This window comes from Mus pahari, chromosome 7 (assembly GCF_900095145.1).
Source record: "Mus pahari chromosome 7, PAHARI_EIJ_v1.1, whole genome shotgun sequence".
NCBI lineage: Eukaryota > Metazoa > Chordata > Mammalia > Rodentia > Muridae > Mus > Mus pahari.
In genome coordinates, this window is record NC_034596.1 from 81,309,115 (window position 1) to 81,330,042 (window position 20,928).

At 51.1% G+C, this 20,928-nt stretch overlaps 1 protein-coding gene across 1 annotated transcript in view; it reads left to right on the forward strand.

Moving 5' to 3' along the window:
• Ift43 (intraflagellar transport 43) overlaps positions 1 to 7,091 on the forward strand; it is a 78,066-nt gene extending 70,975 nt beyond the window's left edge. Inside the window, exons 6-9 of the mRNA XM_021202437.1 lie at positions 5,772 to 5,844; positions 6,066 to 6,141; positions 6,642 to 6,704; positions 6,810 to 7,091. Of these exons, the coding sequence (XP_021058096.1) occupies positions 5,772 to 5,844; positions 6,066 to 6,141; positions 6,642 to 6,704; positions 6,810 to 6,929 (332 nt within the window). The 3' untranslated portion in view covers positions 6,930 to 7,091. The remainder of the gene's footprint in view (positions 1 to 5,771; positions 5,845 to 6,065; positions 6,142 to 6,641; positions 6,705 to 6,809) is intronic.
• Positions 7,092 to 20,928: the final 13,837 nt, after the last annotated feature.

The window sequence follows — 20,928 nt, forward strand, 5'->3', positions numbered from 1 at the left end:
TGTGTGTGAGAGAGAGAGAGAGAGACAGAGACAGAGACAGAGACAGACAGAGACAGAGAGACAGAGACAGAGAGAGAGACAGAGAGAGAGACAGAGAGAGAGAGAGAGAAATCTTCCTTTGTGAAGCATATTCTCAGAGCTCTGTTACACAAGCCTCTATCAGGAGCTTCCAGAATATGGAGATCAGCGAATAACAGTGTGACCCTAACCTCAGACGGAGCCAGGCAGTACATAGTGGGCCCAGATGAACAGCTCTACTTTTGTCCCCAATCATCCATTGTTCCCAGCAGGCCTGGCAGATACAAGCCAGCCAAAGCCATCACTATGATATTTTGAAATCCAGGAAGTATCCAAGGGTCATTGTTGGCCGGCCTATAAAACAAATCTCCTGTGCAGTGGCGCTCCATTGGCCTGTAGTCGGAAGGCTGTAAAGGAGATGGACTGGGCCCTTCCCTGGGCCCTGTGCATGACAAGGCATTTGAGGGGCATCCACTGATTCATTTCTTCTCGGCCCGTCTTTATTTTGCTATTATTTATTTGCAGACATACCTTTGACCCCAGCTAGTTTCCCATGCAGGTGGGAGGCACACTTTTTCCACTTACGCTGCTTCCTGCAGACCACCGTCATGTCCATCTGAAGTTGCAAATGAATTAGGAAAGAATCACATATGAAACTTTTCATTCTGCCCATGGGACTTGGTTGGTCACAAAGCAAGGGTTGTGCATCTTCCTCACCTCCTGGTACGTGTCACTTGTTGTGTGCAGAGCCCCCTGGGCAGTTTGGCTATGCTTGGTCTGTCATGGTTCCCATAATGTGCACACAGCAAGCAGCTGGCTCTGCATGTCCTTACTCTCCAGCAACTATACGCTCTCTCCTGCCGAGCCAGGCCCATGTCTTCTGGGCCGCACACCCCAGCCACCCCAACCTACCTTCAGGGTTGTAAGGGACTTCCCCTCCTGAGTGACCTTCACAGTGTCCCTGCCAGGCTTCGCTGCTCTATCCCCAACTCCAGCAGACCTTCCTTAAATCCTCACCCCGCACCCCATACTCCAAACCAGACCCCCTCTGGACTGGGTTGCATGCATCCCAGGGCATGCACTTAGAATACTAGATGGCTGTTGGAAAGAGTACTACCCACCTGTGTGTCCAGAAGGAATCACAGCACCTTAAACAGACAGATGTGCTGCGGTGTGCTTGATTTCTCCATAAATCCATACAGTGCTAATAGATTACCTTTGAGGAAAAACTTGCCGAAGGAAGGTAAACTTTCCACGTTAAACTTCACTACAGCATCCGAGTTTACGGCATCCATAATGTGACTTTCACTATTTGGTCTCCCTATTGCTTTCTCTTGGAATGAAGTCAGTTTCCTTCCTAGCGTGTGTTCTTATGTAAGCAGGATAATTGTTTCTGTTCATTATTCTCGTCTGACCGGTGCTTCGTGAAGACTAGGGCCGCGTCAGTCTTGTCTGCTGCTGCCTCTGGCTGTATCTCGTGTGATGCCTTTCACATATTGGACGCTCAGTCACTGTGCCTCAGGTCTACAAGTTGATGGATGGATGGGTGGAGAGATGGATGGGTGATCAGACTGGACAAAGAAGTGGACGGTATTTCCTACAGTTAGACTGAACAGGCACCGTGTGGAGCAGAGAAATGGCTTGCTTGCACAGTTTGCTGAGATAACTAACATAGGCAGAGAGGGAATACACAAGGCAAGGAGGGACACCTTAGGGCTCTGGCCTAGGGCTGTGCAGCAGATGCTGAGGGGCAGGGAGACTCTACCTGTGCCCCAGTTCCAAGTAGGGAATGAGAGATGAGTCCCAGAGAAGGAGGGGTGAACGCGTCTCTGACTGGTGAAGGTGCCCAGCCCTCTTCCCCGAGTTTTGTGAGACATGTGGGGTGGTATCTCTGGATTTCTAGGGTACAGGCTTGCTGTTCCCATGTTTTGGACAGTGGCAAGTCAGTCACTTCCGTGGAGACTAAGCTTATTTAGATCTGGGGACCCAGAGAAGCCATCTTTGTTGGAATTCTCTTGGCCCTCCACTGTATGAGAGGTGTCTCTGGAGGTGAGAGACCTTACATTAGGAAGGAAAGCTTCCTGGTTTGAGAGAAGCCTCGGAGGGGTTAGAAGCCTGGCTCTATGGCCGGTTAGGGCTTCATCTCACGCAGTCTGCTTCACCTCCATGCTCTCTTCTAAAAGCTTTCCCCTCGCTAGCAGGACTGAGTGAAGAAATTAGCACAGGACCACAGCCACTCTGTGTTGGTCCTGCCAGCCGCCAGGCGCTGCTCTCCAACTAGTGCATGTGGGGATCTGCATCACGAATAGGTGTCGGTTTTTGTGACACCACACACTGTCCTTTCTGTGTCTGACTGTACCAAGCCCACCGGTTCCTCTCTCAGCTGCCCTCCCAGAAGCCATGCTCCCGGGGCTGAGTGTCTCCTCTCTCTTTAGGTTGGTCCATGGAGAGTCACCCAATAGCATGTTCTGTTGTTGCATTCGATACTCACAGTGGCTGAAGAGCCAAAAGCGGTCATGACCTTCATTTTATAGATGAAGAAACTGAGGCACAGAGGGCATAAGGCACACAGTTAGTGTACAGTGGAGCCTGGATTCAGACTCCTGACTCCAGGACATAGTTCTGTGGGAGAGCCCTGGTGATGGCCTTAGTGCTGCCCTAAAGGATGAAAATAACTTCTCAGCAGCAACCAAACCCTTCCCTCTAAGTCACTCTTGGCACAAGTGTTCTGAAAGTGTCAAATTACAACCCCACGTGTGCTGGTTGTGTGTGCTCTCACATGCATGTGCGTGCATGCATGCCCAAGCACATGGAGGCCCGAGGTCAACATGAGGTGCCTTCCTTTGTCACTCTCCATGGAACCTGGAGCTCACTGATTGGCTGAGCTCCGAGAATCTGCTGGTCTCCACCTCCAACCCTGGGTTATAACTGAAGCCCCTAGCTTTCTCATGGGTGCTGAGGATCTGGAATGGTGTGCAGATTTAAGAGCACTGGCTGCTCCTCCGAGGGTTCGTTTCTCAGCTCACAGTTATCTATAAGTCTAATTCTGGGTGATCTGACTTTACTCAGGCACCAGGCCCACATGCTCTAGCTCTGAAAAATGCAGATTTCTGCAGTCTATATTCTCTCCCTCCCTCCCTCCCTTCCTCCCTACCTCTTTCCTTCCCTCCCTTCCCCTCTCTCTCCCTTCCCCCTCTCCCTCCCTCTCTTCCACTCTCTTTCTCTCTAGCTTTGTTCCTGCTATCTGTGACCAGGGAGGGAAGGGAAGGAGAGAAAATGCAAACAGATTTCCCAGAACATCCCCTGAACACATAAGCAGGCACTTGTCTGTGACTGTAAATCCAAAACTCCTAAAATTTGAAGTTCTTTGAAGTTTGCCCAAAACCTGCTCATGGCCACCTGTCCCACTGGGAGCCGGGAATTGGATAGCCTGGCTCTGCAGCAATAGCGCAAGCTGTCACTGCACCGGAATGTTCCAGCTTGTCTTGGCCTGGCTGTCATCGCTGGCTCCGTCCCACTCAGGCACTTCACCGGGTTCTACTGGGCACCAGGCTTCCAATTAGAGCGAAGCCCCACTGTGTGGCCAGCCCCACCAGTGCCACTCTGAGCGGCCTTTTGCCAAGGCCCGCACTGACCTCTGATCTGTCGCAGATGGGCAGGCCCCACGCTCCCTTGTGCACATTTGGAGGAGGGGAGTGGGGCCCAACAGGAAGACCCACGGGGAGTGACAGTGAATGCCGAGCAGAAGTGTAATTCCTCAGAGCTTGAAGAGGCCAGGCTGAGCTGACAGGGCCCAAATGCTGGAGTTGTGGAGGGAAAGGGGACTTGGGGAAGACCCCATCCCGAGCCCCAGCTCAGCATGGGCCATTTCTCAACAACTCCTGAATATTCATCTCAGGCTGGACTCCACAGCCAAGGAGAGCCAACAGTGAGCTGCTGACTGGCCCACTCTAAAACTGTCACTCTGCGGATGGCACGGGGCACAGCCAGCTTCCCTGTCCCTCTGCCGGACGGAGCATGCAGCCTTAGTCAGGGAGCCCACCACCAGGCCACACTGATTATGGAAGAATGAAAAAAGAAATCTAAATTCCTATTAGTTTTAGAAATGGAATCCTGGGGAATATCATGACGTGTGTTTAACAGGGCAGAGAGACAGAACCCAAGGTTGGATGAGCCCCCTTGTAGATACAGGACTTGCTGAGTATGGCTTAGTATTTGGGGGCTGGGGTACGTGTCTCTTGTTTATTTCTTATTGGCAGTTTCTCTTTATTTTTAGCCCTCTTCACTGAGGGACCCCTTCTCTGCCCCTTTCTCTCTTTTATTTCCTGTGTCTCTCCTCTCCTGTGCTCACTCTCCCTTCTACAGTGAGTCTGAAGTCTGCTGTTGGAAATGGTAATAAAGACATTTATGTACTCTTAGCTTAGCTTGACTAGAATAATGACTAGGCCAGAAGTGGCAGGAATCTTACCAGCTGTTCTTGGAATGGCCCTGTGCCTCTTTTGGAAATAAAATTACACCTAGCCCATGGAAGTGCTGGCCTTCCTTCTGGGATGTCTTCTTGGTTATATATCTGTGCCCACCTGCATCCACCCCTCCCCCACCAGCCCTGGCCCTTTATATCCAGTTATATATCTGCAGTTGGTTTAAGGTCCCAGGAACGCCTTCCCCTGTGTGACCTTTCTTCTTGCCCCACCTCTTTTTTTCTCTGCTCTGATCAAGTAAAACAAAACCCCTAAACTGGCCTGTGATAGTCATTTGGAGGAAATGTATCTTTATCTCTCTGGACACTCTTTGGCAACTTAAGCATATTGCCCTAATGAAGTGACAGACCCGTCTCGCTTCTCTCCTGTTTGTGTGACATTGTTAGGCTGATGGTGGGAGCAGCCTCATATCTCTGCACATGTCAGTAATGTGTCTGAAGAGTTCTGAGAAGGAAAACCTCCTAGAGAGAGTGGGACCACTGAACTAATGTCACAGTGGGCCTGGCCAGTGGCAGGAGCAGGTTCTCTGACCAAAGTGTCCTCCAGAGGTAACCATGCACATAGGATCTGGACTGGGATGCCTGCTCTCTGGAGCTAGTATGTGTGTAGATCTGCATCTCTTCTGCTTGTGACACCACACACTGTCATTTCTGTGTCTGCCCACTGTGCCAAGCCCACTGGTTCATCTGCCCTCCTAGAAGCCATGTTCCCAAGGCTGAGAGTTTTACATCCTCCATGGAGATCCACCCTGGGCCCCTCCCCTGATGTCTTAGTTACAGTTTCCATTGCTATGAAGAGACACCATGACCAAGGCAACTCTTATAAAGGCAAACATTTAATTGGGGCTAGCTTACAGGTTCAGAGGTTCAGTTCATTATCATCATGGCAGAGAAGGCACGGTGCAGGAGGAGCTGAGAGTTCTACATCTTCCAAAGAAAGAGAGGAGCAGGCTGTCTTCCAGGCAGCTAGGAGGAGAGTCTCCAAGCCCACCCTCACAGTGGCACACTTCCTCCAACAAGGCCTCCTAATAGTGTCACTCCCTGGGCCAAGCGTATTCAAACCACCACACCTGGTGACTACATCAGAGCTACTGAAGAAAACTCCATGGAGACACAAGCCCATCATCAGGGGCCCCTCCTGCACATTCTCAGGGATGGCTGTGGTGCAGAAATGGATACAGCTCCATGTTTGAGTGTCTGGCTTGTGGAGGCTGACTAAGCAGGCAGGGGCCATGGCCATGTTGCACACTGTGCCCCTCTACCTTCCTTGCAGACATTCCTGTGATCCCAGACCTGGAAGATGTGCAGGAGGAAGACTTTGTGCTACAGGTGGCGTCCCCTCCGAGGTAGGTGGAGCTAGGTGTGGAGTTGGTGGGGAAGCCCAGAGCATGCACATCCAAGTACCACCTGCAGCAGGCCTTTCTGGTCTCTCTGACAAGCGGTTCCATTCTGTTCTTCACACTCTCCTGGGACATTTTGTCTGCACACAAGGTTCTAGACGTAGTAGTTGGTCAGGCTCTCTCCTGGAACAAGTGCTGCCTCTGGCTCTTTCACTCCTTTCCTTCAGCATCCAGGTAAACCGAGTGATGACCTACCGTGATCTGGACAATGACCTCATGAAGTACTCGGCCTTTCAGACTTTGGTGAGTGGACCCACCTCTGCCCTGCTCCAGGACCACCATGGAGAAAGTTCTCAGTTCCTCCAGATCTGTGCACACTCCTCCACATCACTGAAGCTGCCAAGAAATGCTGATAGTGACATCCCTGGCCATCTCCATGGGTCACAGACTCCTGTTCCAGGCTCCCAGCCACTCTGGCCACCCTCATGGCACACGATGGCTGCCCTGTTGCCATCTGCCCTTGTGGGATGCATTCTGGTCTCCTGTTGTTGGTTTTCCCTAGTGAGCCCAGTGCTGAGGATGCCAGAGTTTCCCTCCTCCCCATGGCCATGCCTCCCTCCTCCCAATGGCCATGCCTCCTTCCTCCCCATGGCCATGTCTTTCATTCAGGAATTTGTTCTTTGATCAAGGCTTCCTGGGGTCTTGGTTTGGGGTATTCTGTCATACGCAAGTACCTCTCCTTACTGTGTAAAGGCAATGCTGAAGCCCCCAAGGGTCCAGCCTGGCTTTTTGTGCATTTGCAGGATGGAGAAATTGACCTGAAACTCCTCACCAAAGTACTGGCCCCAGAGCATGAAGTGCGAGAGGTAAGGTACTCTCCCACCCTGCCCCTACACCTTCCTGGGTAGGGTGGGAAGCTGGCTGGAAGGAAGGCTTTTCTTTCTCTTACCTAGCAGTCTTCATCTCGGCAGGATGATGTAGGCTGGGACTGGGACCATCTGTACACTGAGGTGTCCTCAGAGCTCCTCACTGAGTGGGACCTGCTGCGGGCAGAGAAGGAGGATCCTGTGGGACCATCTAGGCACATCTGACCCAGGAACGTCACTGTGCATTTGTTCAAATGCAAGAAGTCTCAAACCAAGAGAGCTTGCGAGCAGCTTACAGTTTTTATATGGAGTATTTTGTAATGGAATATTTATTTTCAGTAGGACACATTGGAGCATTCTAATTCAATAAACGACTTTATTCTGTGAGCATTTCTTCCATTCTGTCCAGCACCGTCTTAGACTCATGAGTGATGGAAGGCAACCTTTTCCTTTTCTTCCCTTTTTCCTTTCCTTTTTCCTTTTTCCTTTTTCCTTTTTCCTTTTTCCTTTTTCCTTTCCTTTCCCTTCCTTTCCCTTCCTTTTCTTTTTGTGATGTTGCTGTTGTTTGAGATCAGGTCTCACTACACAGACAGGATTCCCCTTGAACTTCTGATTCTCCTACCTCAGTCTCCCAAGCGTTGGAACTACAGGCATGGCATCATGTGTGGCAGGAAGGTGACTTTTAAACAATCAGACAAGGACTCAAACTGTACAGTTAAAGAAGGGGAAGCTGTGGTGGGGATGGAGCAGTTGCCACTCCTGTGCTGCAGCTTCCCTGTGCCCACCGTGCCCTCCCAGTGAGGGTCAGGCTATGGTCATGAGAGGGCCTCGGCAGGGTGGGCGGCTGCCCACCCTACCCTCTTCTTTCTCCCTCCTGCTGGTTCAAGTTGAGAAGCTCCATCATGGCACCCCTAAGAAGCCCACAAGAAGCACTCTGTTGGAGAGCCAGCCCCGCCCCCTTTCAGTTGCCTCTGACTTTGCTGGCACAGCATGGCTGGTCTCTGATCCCGAGCTTCATTGCCTGCTCCAGGTTGTGCTGAGGTGGACAAGTAGCCCTACCCACTTCTTCCACAGTTCCTGGTTTGGTTTGGTTTTTCTCTTTTTCCCCTCAAGACATCTTGAGGGGGAGGAGGACAGGGAATCTTCTAGGCTGCCTGTGCTGGACAAGCAGGAAGACTGCTGCAGCCAAGGCCCATGCTAGGGCCTCTGAGTGGGAGGCTCAGCGCAGAGCCTTCCTGCTTTGAAAGTCCTTCATTAAAATTCAGAAAAAACAAAGAGGCTCAACACTTCAAAAACCCACTGGGGGGTTATTTTTGTGTGACTACAGTGCCCTTCCCTGGTGAGCTACTGGGCTCCAGATCTGCAGAGTGGATGCTTGTCGGTTAATTATAAACTCAGGGACTTAGTGGCTTTGGGGTCCTGTTTTGGAGTCAGACACTAGACAGGCCTTCTTTGGAATAATTCCCATGGCCACTGAGAAGTTTTCATCCTGGCTGGTTTTTCTTGAGCCTACATCCTTCTGAAACCCAAAGGACAAAGGCTGCGCTCCAGTCCCTTAATTACCATCGAACTCCACAGCAGCCTCCGGGCTCTTAACAACCTTGGAGGTCTTCGGCTGTCCCAAGCTAGTGGCTAGCATTTGGCTCCTTCCTTCCCCCTACAATAGCAGCAAGTTCCAACCCACACTGAGTGTTCCAAAGTACTAGCTGGGCTCTCAGCATACGCAGTTCCCCAGCCTGCCATCCCACAGGGACACGGTGCAACATGCTTAAACCAACCATGTGACAGATGCTGAGGCTGAGGGCGAGTCCCCATGGTCATCCAGTATTGCATGGTACCTCTGTTGTCTTCAGCTTGCAAAAGTAACCTTTGCAATGATTGGGCAGAATCCAACATTCTCCAGAACTTTCAGCCCAACCCCCTAGTCCCAGAGCAGGCATCTCTTCTTGTTCTGAAGCACCTAAAGGTTTATGGTATGGAACCATCACTGTGCCCGAGCCCAGGAGACCCAGACATATGCATTGTCATTTAAAACAGAGTGGTCCATCTGGGAATGTGGCTCACTTGGTAGAGTGTTTGCCTAGCATGTCCAAAGCCCTGGGTTCAAACCCAGCACTGCAGAAAGTAGGCATGGTAGCATCCACCTATAATCTTTCCTCTTGGGAGGTAGAGACAGCATGATTAGCTTCATAGCCAGCACACCTGGCTCTAAAAGAAAATAAAAATAAGTGTATGGTCAGGAGATACCACATCTTGGCTGCCACTAAAGGGGCTGATGGAAAGAGTAAGCCTGGTGGTCCAGTGGTGAGGACCTTCCCAGAACCAGGAGGCTAGGATGGACCTGGCCTGACCCGAGGAGTATTAGAGGTCAGGGTATGGAAGTCAAGCCAGTCAGAGGAGATGAGGTGTTATGCCTCTGTGTGCCCAAGGCCTCTTGGGTGTCACAGGGAATCTCTGCTGCTTCCAGCCTTCAAGCATGATAGGAAACATTGTTTTCTTTGTTTGTTTGTTTTTTGTTTTTTAAATTCCTACTCATGCCTCAGCCTGGTGAAGTGGAGTTATTTCTGCTGTGTGGAAGGGGAACAATGGGCTCTGTCATGTGCCCAGGTCAGGAGGAGGCTGCCAGATCCTAGGCCGCAGACCAGGTGTGCCCAGTGGCCTGGCAAGACAATGCTTTAAGAGGCTTGTGTGGCCGACTCCCAGTCCCTGGAATTGGCAGCTCTTGATGAAGAACCCAGTGAGAACTCTTTAAGGGGAGGCTTGCTACTGGAACTAGGGGCCTTCACTGTCTCTGGTGGCTAAAGACTAATAATGAAAAGGTCAGCTTAGGAACTTTGGGAAGGTCATGAAACACTTGCTCCTCCAGAAGGAAGAGGCTAATTAACATTTCTCAGACCACAAGGTGGGAACTGACCTGCAGGTTGGAACCGACCTGTGGGTGGGGACACTGTTGCCCACCTTCAGACAAGGGAAGTCCTTGTCACCTCAATTCCCTAAAGACCAAGTTTAAGGGGTGCACTGTTCTGCCAATCATATTGTGTCTAGTTGCTGATGCTCTATTCTGCCCCCTGGAAACCATATAAAAACTTGCCAAACGGGTGCTGGGGATCGCAGCCTCTCCTTTGGGTCTGGAATGACCCCAGTGCACTAGAACAATAAATTCTTGCTTTTTTGCATCAATCCCAGCTCCACATGGTTCACTCAGGGGGTCCCCGGTAAGCTAAGGCTCCCCGGAGTCTTACACTATCAGTTGTCTTTACTGATCCCCAGGAATCTCCAAGGCTTTTCAACTCCATACTCCAGAGACACATTAAATTACCCTACTGATAACAACAGGGGCCTTATAGATGAAGGGCTCTGCCCAGTGGTTAGTGGGTCCTGTGGGCATCCTGGACTAGAGACCTCTGTGTGGAAGTGTTACTCAAAGTGTTTGATTCAGTGATTTTTGTAAATTTGGGGAGCTGGCCATATCACGTTCGTGCCACTCCCTGGCAGCCCTGCTCTCAGCTCCTGCCCTGGGCAACCACCCGTTTGCTGTGACTCCTTATGTATGCACTTTCTAGACATTTCCTGTACGAGTGCTCAGAGTGTGCAGACTTGAAGCTTCCACAGAGATACATTTGCCTATTGGTGTTTTCTCCACCATCTTCGGTTCTTTTTCATCCATCATTAGGAGGTATTTGGGTGGCTTCCAGCTGGGGACTGAACTCTGCATACAAGGCTTTCTGTGGGGACGAAGGCTATTTGTTTTCTTAGGAGGATTCCTGGGAGTGAGGTTGCTGCATCATATATGATTATGTGACACTTACACAAACTGCCACACTTTCCCAGGGAGGTGGTGTTTTTGTTGTCCTCGTTGTTTTGTTTGTTGTTTTAGTACTTTAGGGCATCAATCATCAGTCTTCAATCCTTAGGTTTGTTTGTTTGTTTGTTTGTTTGTTTGTTTTCATATCTCCTTAAGTCTGTCGAAGGCGGCTGTTGGCATCTTTAGGACGCACCTTCTCCTTTCTTCTCTTTATTTTCCTCTCACGCAGCTCATCTCTGTTTTTCCAACTTGGAAGTGCTTTAGGTATGAGTAGGAGATGAGCACATTTCTGTCTCTGTCAAGCTCCTTCTTTCTGTCCTGAGCACAGAGCCCAGGGAGGCCTGGCCCTGACTTGAGATGCTAATGAGGTAGCAGAGGAAGAAACAGGGGAGTTCATCCCCAGAGCAGAACTGCTGGGCTTGCTCCAAAGTGCAGAGGGGGGAGAAAGAGGAACTTTCCCTCCGAGATAAGAAGCACACTGGTTTGCCTGAGCAGGAGTCAGGAAGCCACAGACCATTGCCCAACGCCAGCCTACGCCTTACTCTGTACATCTCTGGTTGAACACAGCCATTATCATACGTTGATGTGTGCTCTGTGGCTGCTTTGGGGGTCAAGTGAGCAGAACTCAGCTGCAATGTAGACGATCTAGCCTGTAAGTCTTAAATGTGTGTGTGTGTGTGTGTGTGTGTGTGTGTGTGTGTGTGTGTGTGTGTGTACACCATTTAGTTCTTTCTAGGAACAAGGTTGTCAACCTCTCCTTAGAGGAAAACCTCAAAGCCTGCCGGTTCCCATTCAGACAATCACTGCAGAGGGAGTGATTTGAGTTAAATATAAGGAAAGGACTAGCAGAATGGAGAGATTATGATCCGTCAGGGGGTGGGGGTGGGGGTTCCCCGTGGAAGGAATGAATGCATCCATTTCAGGAAGACTGGAATATAACCTGTCTGGGGACAAGAAGCTGGGGTGGTTGGGGTGGGGGGTTCTGGGCTCCTTTTCAGCCCTCTGATGTTTTTAGTCCCTAGGAGGCAAATGTCTTTAGCAGTGAGCCCAGGAGCGGCAGAGGTAGGTGGGTGGGTGGGTGAGTGGGAGCCCAGTGGACACAACATAAGAAACAAGGAGAAGAGGAAATCCGAATTTTCTTTTGGCATTGGACAACCAGAAAGCAAAGGTGGCAGGAACAGACAGAGGAGGAGGCTGGTCCTCTGCGGCTGTGCTGGAGCGAATTAATTCACAGCATATGTTCCCAGCATCTGTCACGGGGACCTGGACTGGAGGGGTTAGCAAGAGAGGACCATGCCAGGGTTGAGCATTAGCCCAGAATTCCCCAGGCTGCTGGGGCTATTGGCTTCCACAGAATGAGGGCCGGCCAGCCCGCCCAAGAACATCTGCCACAGCTGCAACCCATCCGCCTGCCTTGGGGGAAAGAGACAGTGGCTCTGCAGCAGACGCTGTGCAAGAAAACACCTGGCCCAAAGCAGGGCTTGGAGAGGAGAGAGAGCCCTGCAAAACCCTCTAGCCCTGAGCCCTACTGCAGCCATCCCTATCCATCGACCGCAGGTCTGACTGGAAGTGGGAACATGTGGAACCATGGGAGGAGTAGGAAAGTCTGACCCTAGGTAAAGTGGCACGGTAATATTGGAACTTTGGGTATAGTCCCAGGACCCTTGCCTGCCATTTGGGCTGCCCGGTGCTAACTGTCCCTAGGGACATGATAGTCAACAAGGCAGGAGGGCGGGATGGTTAAGGATGCAGACCATGCCAGGTCTCTGCCCTGCCAGATCAGATGTGGGATGACCTAGGAATGTTCCCATATCTCAACTTCTGTCTACAGGGGAGGCTGAAAATACTTAGTAAGTCACAGGTCCCTGAGACAGACAGTAGGTACAGACAGGGCGCATAGGCATCTCTCCTAAGGTCACAAACTGGAGGTCCACAGACTGCATTGGACCCACAGGACATGTTTATAGAATGTGCATGCTTTTTAAAAATTGCCCATCTACTTAGGAGCATTTTGAACTGAAAGCAGTTCCATTGGATCCTAGTTCTATCTCCAAAACCTGCTCTGCTCTGGGGCTGTAGTCCCTGTGGTGGCAATGACATGAACAGTGAAGTAGACCCCCCCCCCGGGAGGAGTGACAACACAGAAAGCCCTCGGCTCACCCCATCTTCATGTCTGTCTGGGTCCTGCCCAAACCTCCATTGCTGTCTGTGAGGATTGTTCCCGAGGGTACCGCCCCACAGTGATTCTCCCAGCCTGGAGCTTGGATCCCATCTCCCACTCCCTACCTCAGTCAGACCCTGGTCTGATACAGAGAGGGGGGGGGGAGGAGAGGGGAAGAGAAGAGAGGAGAAGGGAAGAGAAGAGAAGAGAAGAGGAGGNGGAGAGGAGAGGAGAGGAGAGGAGAGGAGAGGAGAGGAGAGGAGAGGAGAGGAGAGGAGAGGAGAGGAGAGGAGAGGAGAGGAGAGGAGAGGAGAGGAGAGGAGAGAGATCCTGGAAGCTCTCTGGAGGAGCTTGCCAGGAGCTGGCTTATGAGTCCACTGAGGCTCTAATAAGAGTTTGATGGAGCCCTGGGGGGCATTTCTAGAGCCATTGAGTGATGATGCCTTGGCCCTACCCAGCGCTGTTTACTAAACTTTGCCCTCAAAGCCTAGAACCTTGGCTCCAGAAATCTGCTGGGCTTACATGAGAGAAGGCAGAGGGTTTGCCTGTACCCCAGTTCCTCTGTGGTATTCCTTAGGACTGGAGAACATGCCCACCCATGCGTAGCATCCACAGTGGGCCAAAGACAGAGCACAACCTTTCTCCAAGGAGGACCACGTGCAAGGAGTATGGTTGGTGTAGCCTCTTCCAACAGTGTGTGTAGCAGTGGTTTTCAACCTTCCTAACGTGTCAACCCTTTAATAGAGTTCCTCCTGTCATGGTGACCTCCCCCAATATAAAATTATTTTTGTTGCGACTTCATAACTGTAATTTTGCTACTGTTATGAATCAAGCATAATGTAACTGTGTGTGTTTTTCAATGGTCTTAGGCCAACCCTGTGAAAAGTCGTTAGACACCCCGCATGGGGGTCATGACTCACAGGTTGAGAAACACAGCTCTAGGGGCTGCCTCAGCATCCATCCGGTGGTGCTTGGCTGGTTACTAGGCAACAGTACAAGGCTGGCTGCTTCCCTCCAGCCCAGGACTCAATCCCCATCTTAGTGGCAGGGCTCCTCATCGAGCTGAGCAGGCCCTTCTCAGAGACACTGCCCACCTCTGAAGCTTGCTTGATTCTTCTCCCGCCTTTACGGCTCCCTGCTTTCTAATTATACTGGTCACCCAAAGCTTCTCCTATCCCTCCTGCCCCGTCTCCCCTTCGTTGCTCACATGTGTGAGCCACAATAGATCTATTTCCGCCGGGCGTGGTGGCGCACGCCTTTTATCCCAGCACTCAGGAGGCAGAGGCAGGCGGATTTCTGAGTTCGAGGCCAGCCTGGTCTACAAAGTGAGTTCCAGGAGAGCGGATTTCTGAGTTCGAGGCCAGCCTGGTCTACAAAGTGAGTTACAGGAGAGCCAGGGCTATACAGAGAAACCCTGCCTTGAAAAACCAAAAAAAAAAAAAAAAAAAATTAAAAAAAAAATCGATTTCCAACTCGGATCAGAGGAGGAAGAAGCAGAGTGAGGCCAAGACCCCAGAACAGGCAGGCGATGGAGGTGTGGCTGGCGATGGAGGTGTGGCTGGCGATGGAGGTGTGGCTGGCGATGGAGGTGTGGCCAGTGAACTCTCCTAAACTGAGTCGGAGGCTTAGCAGTCTGTGGGTGGAGTTGCAGCGGGTGGGGCACAAGCAGAGGATTGTGGGTACCAAAATGGAATCCAGTGTCACTGAAGAGGCTCAAAAGGGAAAAAGAACTTGATCTCCAAGCTGGAGAAGGAAACGGCCCAACTCTCTGCTGAGGTGATGCACAGTAAGCTCCTACCGGTGCTATCTGGGCATAAAAGGGGGATGTTATGCTACAGTATTCCTGTTGGGAGAAAATGTATTCATCCAGGTGATGCAAGTGGCCCAGGATCAGGGTATCACTTCTGGGAGTCAGGGGGGAGGGATAGACTAGACAAAGGTACACCTCAGGCCTCACCATGACAGGATGTAACAAGGCTCAATGGGCAGAACAGAGTGGCATGCACCCTGCTGGCCAAAGAAATCTGCTGAGGGCGGACCTTCTAATAGGACCTTGGGGGATGGCTCTAACAGCATTAAGGACGAAGGCTGAGGTACAACAGGAGAGTGAAAATCCACCTCGCTGGGTGTAGGAGGGTGCGTGGAGAAAGGAAAGGGTGCTTTAAAAAGCAAAGCCAAGACTAAAGACTTGGTCCAAGAGGATCCACAGATCTAAGGGGTGCAAGCAGGTTGGCTACGGGAAAAGTGAGAGTTTTGGGATAGAGGAAATGTCTCGTCTTTGTTGTGGGGGTATGTATCTGTCATTTGTAAACAAGGTAAGTTTTGTGGTATCTAAATTCCTCCTCAGTGACCCAAGCGACTCTCCCACAAGCTGCCTTAGGGAGGTGACTGAGGATTTCCCAAGGGCCTTACCTGGTCTTTCCTGGACCTGGGCTCCAAAGTCAGGAGGCAAAGGGGCCATGTTGTGCCACCTCAGCTGCTGATCCCAAGACCAAGGAGCTGCCAGACCCGTGTCAGCTTTTCACTGTTGCCGTCAGTGTGATTTGCCACTGTGTGACTCTTGGAAAGGAAAAGCCAACGATTGTAATGAGTTGAGTAAGAAGAAGGCCCAACCTTCAGTAAAACCGCAGGCCTCTGGGAGTCAGCTTTGGCATTCTCCTGCAAACACAGGTTTAGCGAGCACAACGTAAGGACGCAGGGAATCTGAGAGAACCAAAACAGCTTTGTAAGGATGGTTCACGAAGAGGGCGGGCTCTACCGCTCACTGTCTAACCTCAGAATTCTGTCCCAGCCAGGCCTCCATCACAGCCTTGAAATGACAAAGGTGCATCTGCTTAACCCTGAGCCACCTCCTGGGTAGGGAAGTAGCAGAGAGAACACAAACTCTCTAGGGTGTTCTTCCCCCGCCCCCCAGTAGTGGAGGGCTCAGGAGGGCCAGATGGTGACGTCACAGCGTCCAGCTTGCAAAGCTAGACCAGGGGGCCTCCTGGGGTAGGGAGGTGCTGTATTTGGACTGGTTTTTAAACTTTTTTTTTTTTTTTTTTAAGATTTGATTTATGTATATGAGGACACTGCAGCTGTCTTCAGACACACCAGAAGAGGGCATCGGATCCCATTACAGATGGTTGTGAGCCACCGTGTGGTTTCTGGGAATTGAACCCAGGACCTGTAAAAGAGCATTCAATGCTCTTAACCACTGAGCTGCCGTCTCTCCAGCCCCTGTTTTTTGGTTTTAGAAAGAAAACTGAAGCTGGATTTCCCTGTGAGCCTTTGGTATTTTGTTTTATGTTTTTGTTTGTTTGGGGTTTGTTGTTTGTTTTTTGGTTTTTTTTGTTTTTGTTTTTTTAAAGATTTATTTATTTATTATATGTAAGTACACTGTAGCTGTCTTCAGACACTCCAGAAGAGGGCGTCAGATCTTGTTATGGATGGTTATGAGTCACCATGTGGTTGCTGGGATTTGAACTCCGGACCTTCGGAAGAGCAGCCGGGTGCTCTTACCCACTGAGCCATCTCACCAGCCCCCTGTTGTTTGGTTTTTAATTCGCTCTGTGCATGCCCTCTCTGTCTCTCTCTGTCTCTGTCTCTGTCTCTCTGTCTCTCTCGCTTTTTCTCTGACTCCTGGATATCATGTAGCCTAGGCTGGCCTCAACTCGCTATGTAGCCAAGGATGACCCTGAACTCTTGGTCCTCCTGCCTCTCCTCCTGCCTCTTTCTCCTCAGTGCTGGGATTCTAGGTATGCATCCCCTGCCTCTTTTTTTCTGGTGCTGGGGGTTAAACCCAAAGCTTTGTGTATGTGAGGCAATCACTCTACCAAGGAGCTCAGACCCCACCGCACAGTGGCTCTGAACTTACACCCGAAGAGTGCTCTATGACCAAGATGTTCTATTAGACGGCGTCCTTCGTGGTTAAGACAACGCAAGGGCCTTACAACGCCCTTGGTAGCTGTGCAACCATGTTCATGTAACTCACATGCAGTCACCCTGAGAACCGGTGTTTCCAAAGGGATTGCCAGTTACCGGGCAACTCTCTCTCTTTCCTTCACCTCACTCAGCGGCAAGATGCGCAGCCAACCATGCTCACTTCTAAGAGACCGGAAGCTGAGGCTTGAGCCCCAGCCAAGATGGAGGGGGGGGAGCAGCCATGCCTGTGGCATGGACTGTTAGCTCTTCCTCCTGACAGGGGGCGGTAAGGTTCTGTCCTCCACCAGGCTGTCCTTTGGTGAGCGATACATGGCCAGCGCAGGGTGGTTCTGCTCCTTGCAGCCTCTGCCTATTGGCTCCGCTTAAATGGAGAGAGGACTTCTGCCTTTGAGCCAAGGACATCAGGCTTCCTTATGATCCACTTTAAGTGGCTATTAGCCTCTTTTCTTAGCATATAGAGGAAAACGCCAACACCTGGAGGCACAGAGACCACCCAGGTCAGACTCCGTAAAATATACAGGCTCCTAGGTACTGGGTACAGAGGAAGACCGACCGTGGGTAAGCACTGAACAAGCCATGTTCTCAGAATCAGAATTGAGACACTTTGTCAGAGGCGGAGACACAAGCTCCTGGCTCACAGTTAAGATAAAATGGAGCCTTCTGGAAAGGCCCAGCCACACAGTTTCTTCCAGAAGCACTAACTATACAGGGTGGCATGGGCTTTCTCGCTCAGGTTTTGGGGACATTTCAAGTTGGTGACCTCTGATTAGAAGAGATGACAATGTTTGTGTCTGTCAGCCCCAATGCCAGGATCCGGAACAGGACAAGGTAAGATGGTTCTGACGCTTCCTTCCTTCCCACTCACAGCATTGCCCAGCTTGGCTGAGCGTGTGAGAGGCTCGGGTTTGTCTCTCCACACTTTGCCACTGTCTGTCATTTGTCACGTGCAGCCACACATACTGTTAGAATGGTGGAGACATGTAACTGGCCCCAGCTCTGGGTTGAATACCCTGCCTGGCATAGTTCACAGACCACCTGCTTTTTATGCTTCAGGGGTGACTTACAAAATGCAGGTGGCCTGGCCTCTACTGGAGACCTAGGGAATTTCTGGGGTGTGGTCTGGGAAGGTGCATTTTGGAAAGAGTGTGTGGGGGCTAATTGAGCCTCTGGACAAACCAGTATGCTGAAAGCAGGTGGCCCTGGGAGCCTTCATCCCTGCCCCCCCTCCCATCAGCCTCAGGACTGTGGGCACCGTAGAGGGGGGTGGCTTTCTATCAGATTCCATCTCCTGTCACTTTCAGGGCCAGTTCATTAGTCCTTTATTATTCCCATTCTCCTGCTTATCATTATTAATGATCACGCTCCGCAGGCCAGGGTGCTGACAGCTCTCCCTTGCCCATTCTTGCTATGCGTCCTAACCCTGCCTGCTTATCTAGCGCTGACCTGATCTTTCCCCCCATTTAATTAAGCAGTTCTGGTCAGCCCACTGCTCCCAGGTGGAGAGGGGAATAACCTCTCTCCTGCTCGGCTTTAGAGTGACTGTCCCCTAGCCTGTACCTCTCAAAGGCGTATGATCGCAGGAGAATGAGGCCCAGGCTGGCTACAAGTGAGATGCTAGTCAAACAACAACAACAACACAGAGCATGAAATCAAGAGTGGTCTCTTCTGTGTGTGGCTCAGGCACCTATACTGGCCACATGCCACAAGTGGATCTTGAGCTGGGTAGCAACTGCCAGAGAGCCACCCAGTATGGACTATCCCCTTGGCAGCTTGTCCCTTGTCCGCAGACCCTAGGGTGATTGGCACATGCATTTCTACTGCTGCCAGATGAGACAAAATGGGAGGTCAGAGGCTCAGATTCATAAGTCAGAGCCTTTGGGAGAAATGCCACAAATAGGAAGGCATGATTGATTAGCTCCGAAAAGCAGTTGCTGGCACAGCCTAAGGGTGGGCACTCCCATGTGGGCACTCCTAGGAAGTCCCTCACCTTCAGGATAGCGTCAGATGCTGGGCGGACACTCACTTCCTGTTCCTCCCTTACACTGTGCATTCATTCGGCCCCAAACCCTATACCGAACTCTTTAATAAAGAGATTGCTTCCTCTCTGCAACTACGTGGTGCCTGTTATCCCTTCCCGTCTGGAAACGCAAGGCAGAGCGAGGCCTAAAACCAGATGTGTCTGGGGCTCGGAGGCACTGTTTCCACGGGGGCTCCAGATACAAAGGGCCAGGGCTGGTGGGGGAGGGGCGGATGCAGGTGGGCACAGTGGATGGATTGCAGTGCATATGCACCTGGGTATTGCAGCAAACTGCACAGATACCCAAGTGCCAGCCAGAGATGGAAGCATTCATAGCAATTAAAATGTTTTGCCTGGGAGCTGTTTAGAGCTTTTGTGTGTGTGGAGTTTTCTAACTTCAAGGTGTTAACAGGCCCTCTAAATGGTTTTGTTTTTTAATTGCAGCAAATGATGGTGGGGCCATTAGCTCTCTCCCCTCTCTGCAGTTGTTTCTGAACCCTTCTGTCCTCCTCCTCCTATTTATTCTGTTTAATTCAGTCAGGTAGCTCCGGGGCAATGGAGATCAATACTTTCCTTTGATAGCAAAGAGTCAGGTTTGAAACCTAAAGATAAAACTGACACATTTTGTATAAATTTAATTAAAAATGCACCTTTAGTGGCTTGTTGCGGGCACAAAGCCCAATGTCTATCTCTCTATCTGCCTCTCTCCCTTTCTCTCTGCCTCGCCCCCGGCCTCCCACTCCTGTTCCTTCTTTTCTTGTTCCTAACAGGGAGATCTCTACATCTACCTTACTCCAGAGTCTCATCTCAGGGTTTTAGACTCAAAACTTCCATGTGGAGGGACGCTGAAGGAAGCAGGAGGAATCCTAAACAGATCAGCTGGGGTCTCTTTTTCCTTCCCCAGGGTGGCCTGGTGAGCTGGCCTGGAGGATTGAGTTTGCTTTTCTGTTTAATACCTTCTTTGGAACCCATAGCCTGGAGGCTCCAGGACCCCTCAGGCTGGAACCCTGCTCCTTCCTGGATGTCTTTTCTTGGGGTGTGTGACAGACCCAGGGAGGTGCATGTGCCCCTCTTCCTGGGAACCCCAGGGGCTGATGCACACATTTGTCTTGTGTTTTCTAATCTCTCCTCACCGCCTTCCCTGCTGCCTGTCCCCGTCCGTCTCCACTCAATCCCATTTGGCTCCCTCATTTTTCACTTGAGTGGGTTTCCTATCCCCGACTCTGCTCTGGCCTCACTCTGCTCAACACCAATAAAACACACTCAACACAGGTAGAACAAGGTGCCCGGGGTTGGCGTGACAAATGACTCGCCCGGCCCTGGCTAAGCGGGGCTGTAAATCGCCCTTCGTGATATCCCCGTCCGGGCCTGGGGCCTGTTGCCCACAGTCCCTCGGTGGGGCCACTGACCCTGAATCTGGGTGGCCTCAAGACCCCCAGCCCCCTTGGGATTGTGGATGTCTGAAGGGAACAGGGTGACAGGGGTAAACTACAGAGCCATTCATACCTATGGCTTTAGCCTGCATTTGTATATTAATTTGGGCTGTAACTCGAGCCGGTGACATTTATGGCACACCTACTGTGTGCCAGGCACTGTGCTGAGGTTTTCACCTTGAGTTTAATTTAGTAGACTCAGCATCTCTATGAGGTGGAAATCCAAGTACTTAAGTGTCATAGATGATGGCCCCAAGAAGGCTCAACAAGATCACATACTTGTTCAAGGTCAGCTGCCCCGTGAGTAGGACAGCCAGACCTACCCACCCTCCAGGGCCATAAAGCATGAACTTTCATTCCTCTTTCAATGTGACATGGTCCTGAACACAGTGAGCTGTGTCAACTCTCAATGTTAGTAATTCAGTGCTTTGGGAACCCGGCCATTGGAGAAAGCTGGTAGGGACAGTCACAATGGCTTCTTTCCTAGATTCCTGAAGCACCTCCCATCAGGCCCCATAGGGCAAGGACAAGGTAGAAATCACGTGACTCTGTCTCCACACACCCTGTGTTCCTGGACTCTGCAGAGCAGCCATCCAGGTGCCTCCACTTAGAGAACCAGAAAGAATGAGAGAAACCCTAGATCTTCATGCGGCTGTGGGGCTCGGGGCTCTGTTACCGATTCTTTGCCGGCATCCGTCCCTTGCTGATACAGCCCGAGTACAGAGCTTTGACGGCTGCAAGTGCAAGTTCAGACTGGAGAGGCAGACACCGTGAGTCAGGGCCCCTTGACTTCCTCTCCCTGCCTCTTTCCTCACTGGCAATTACAAACACCAGCCGCTTTGTGTGGGAAATGGCCGAGATAATTGAAACGGAATTTGGAATCA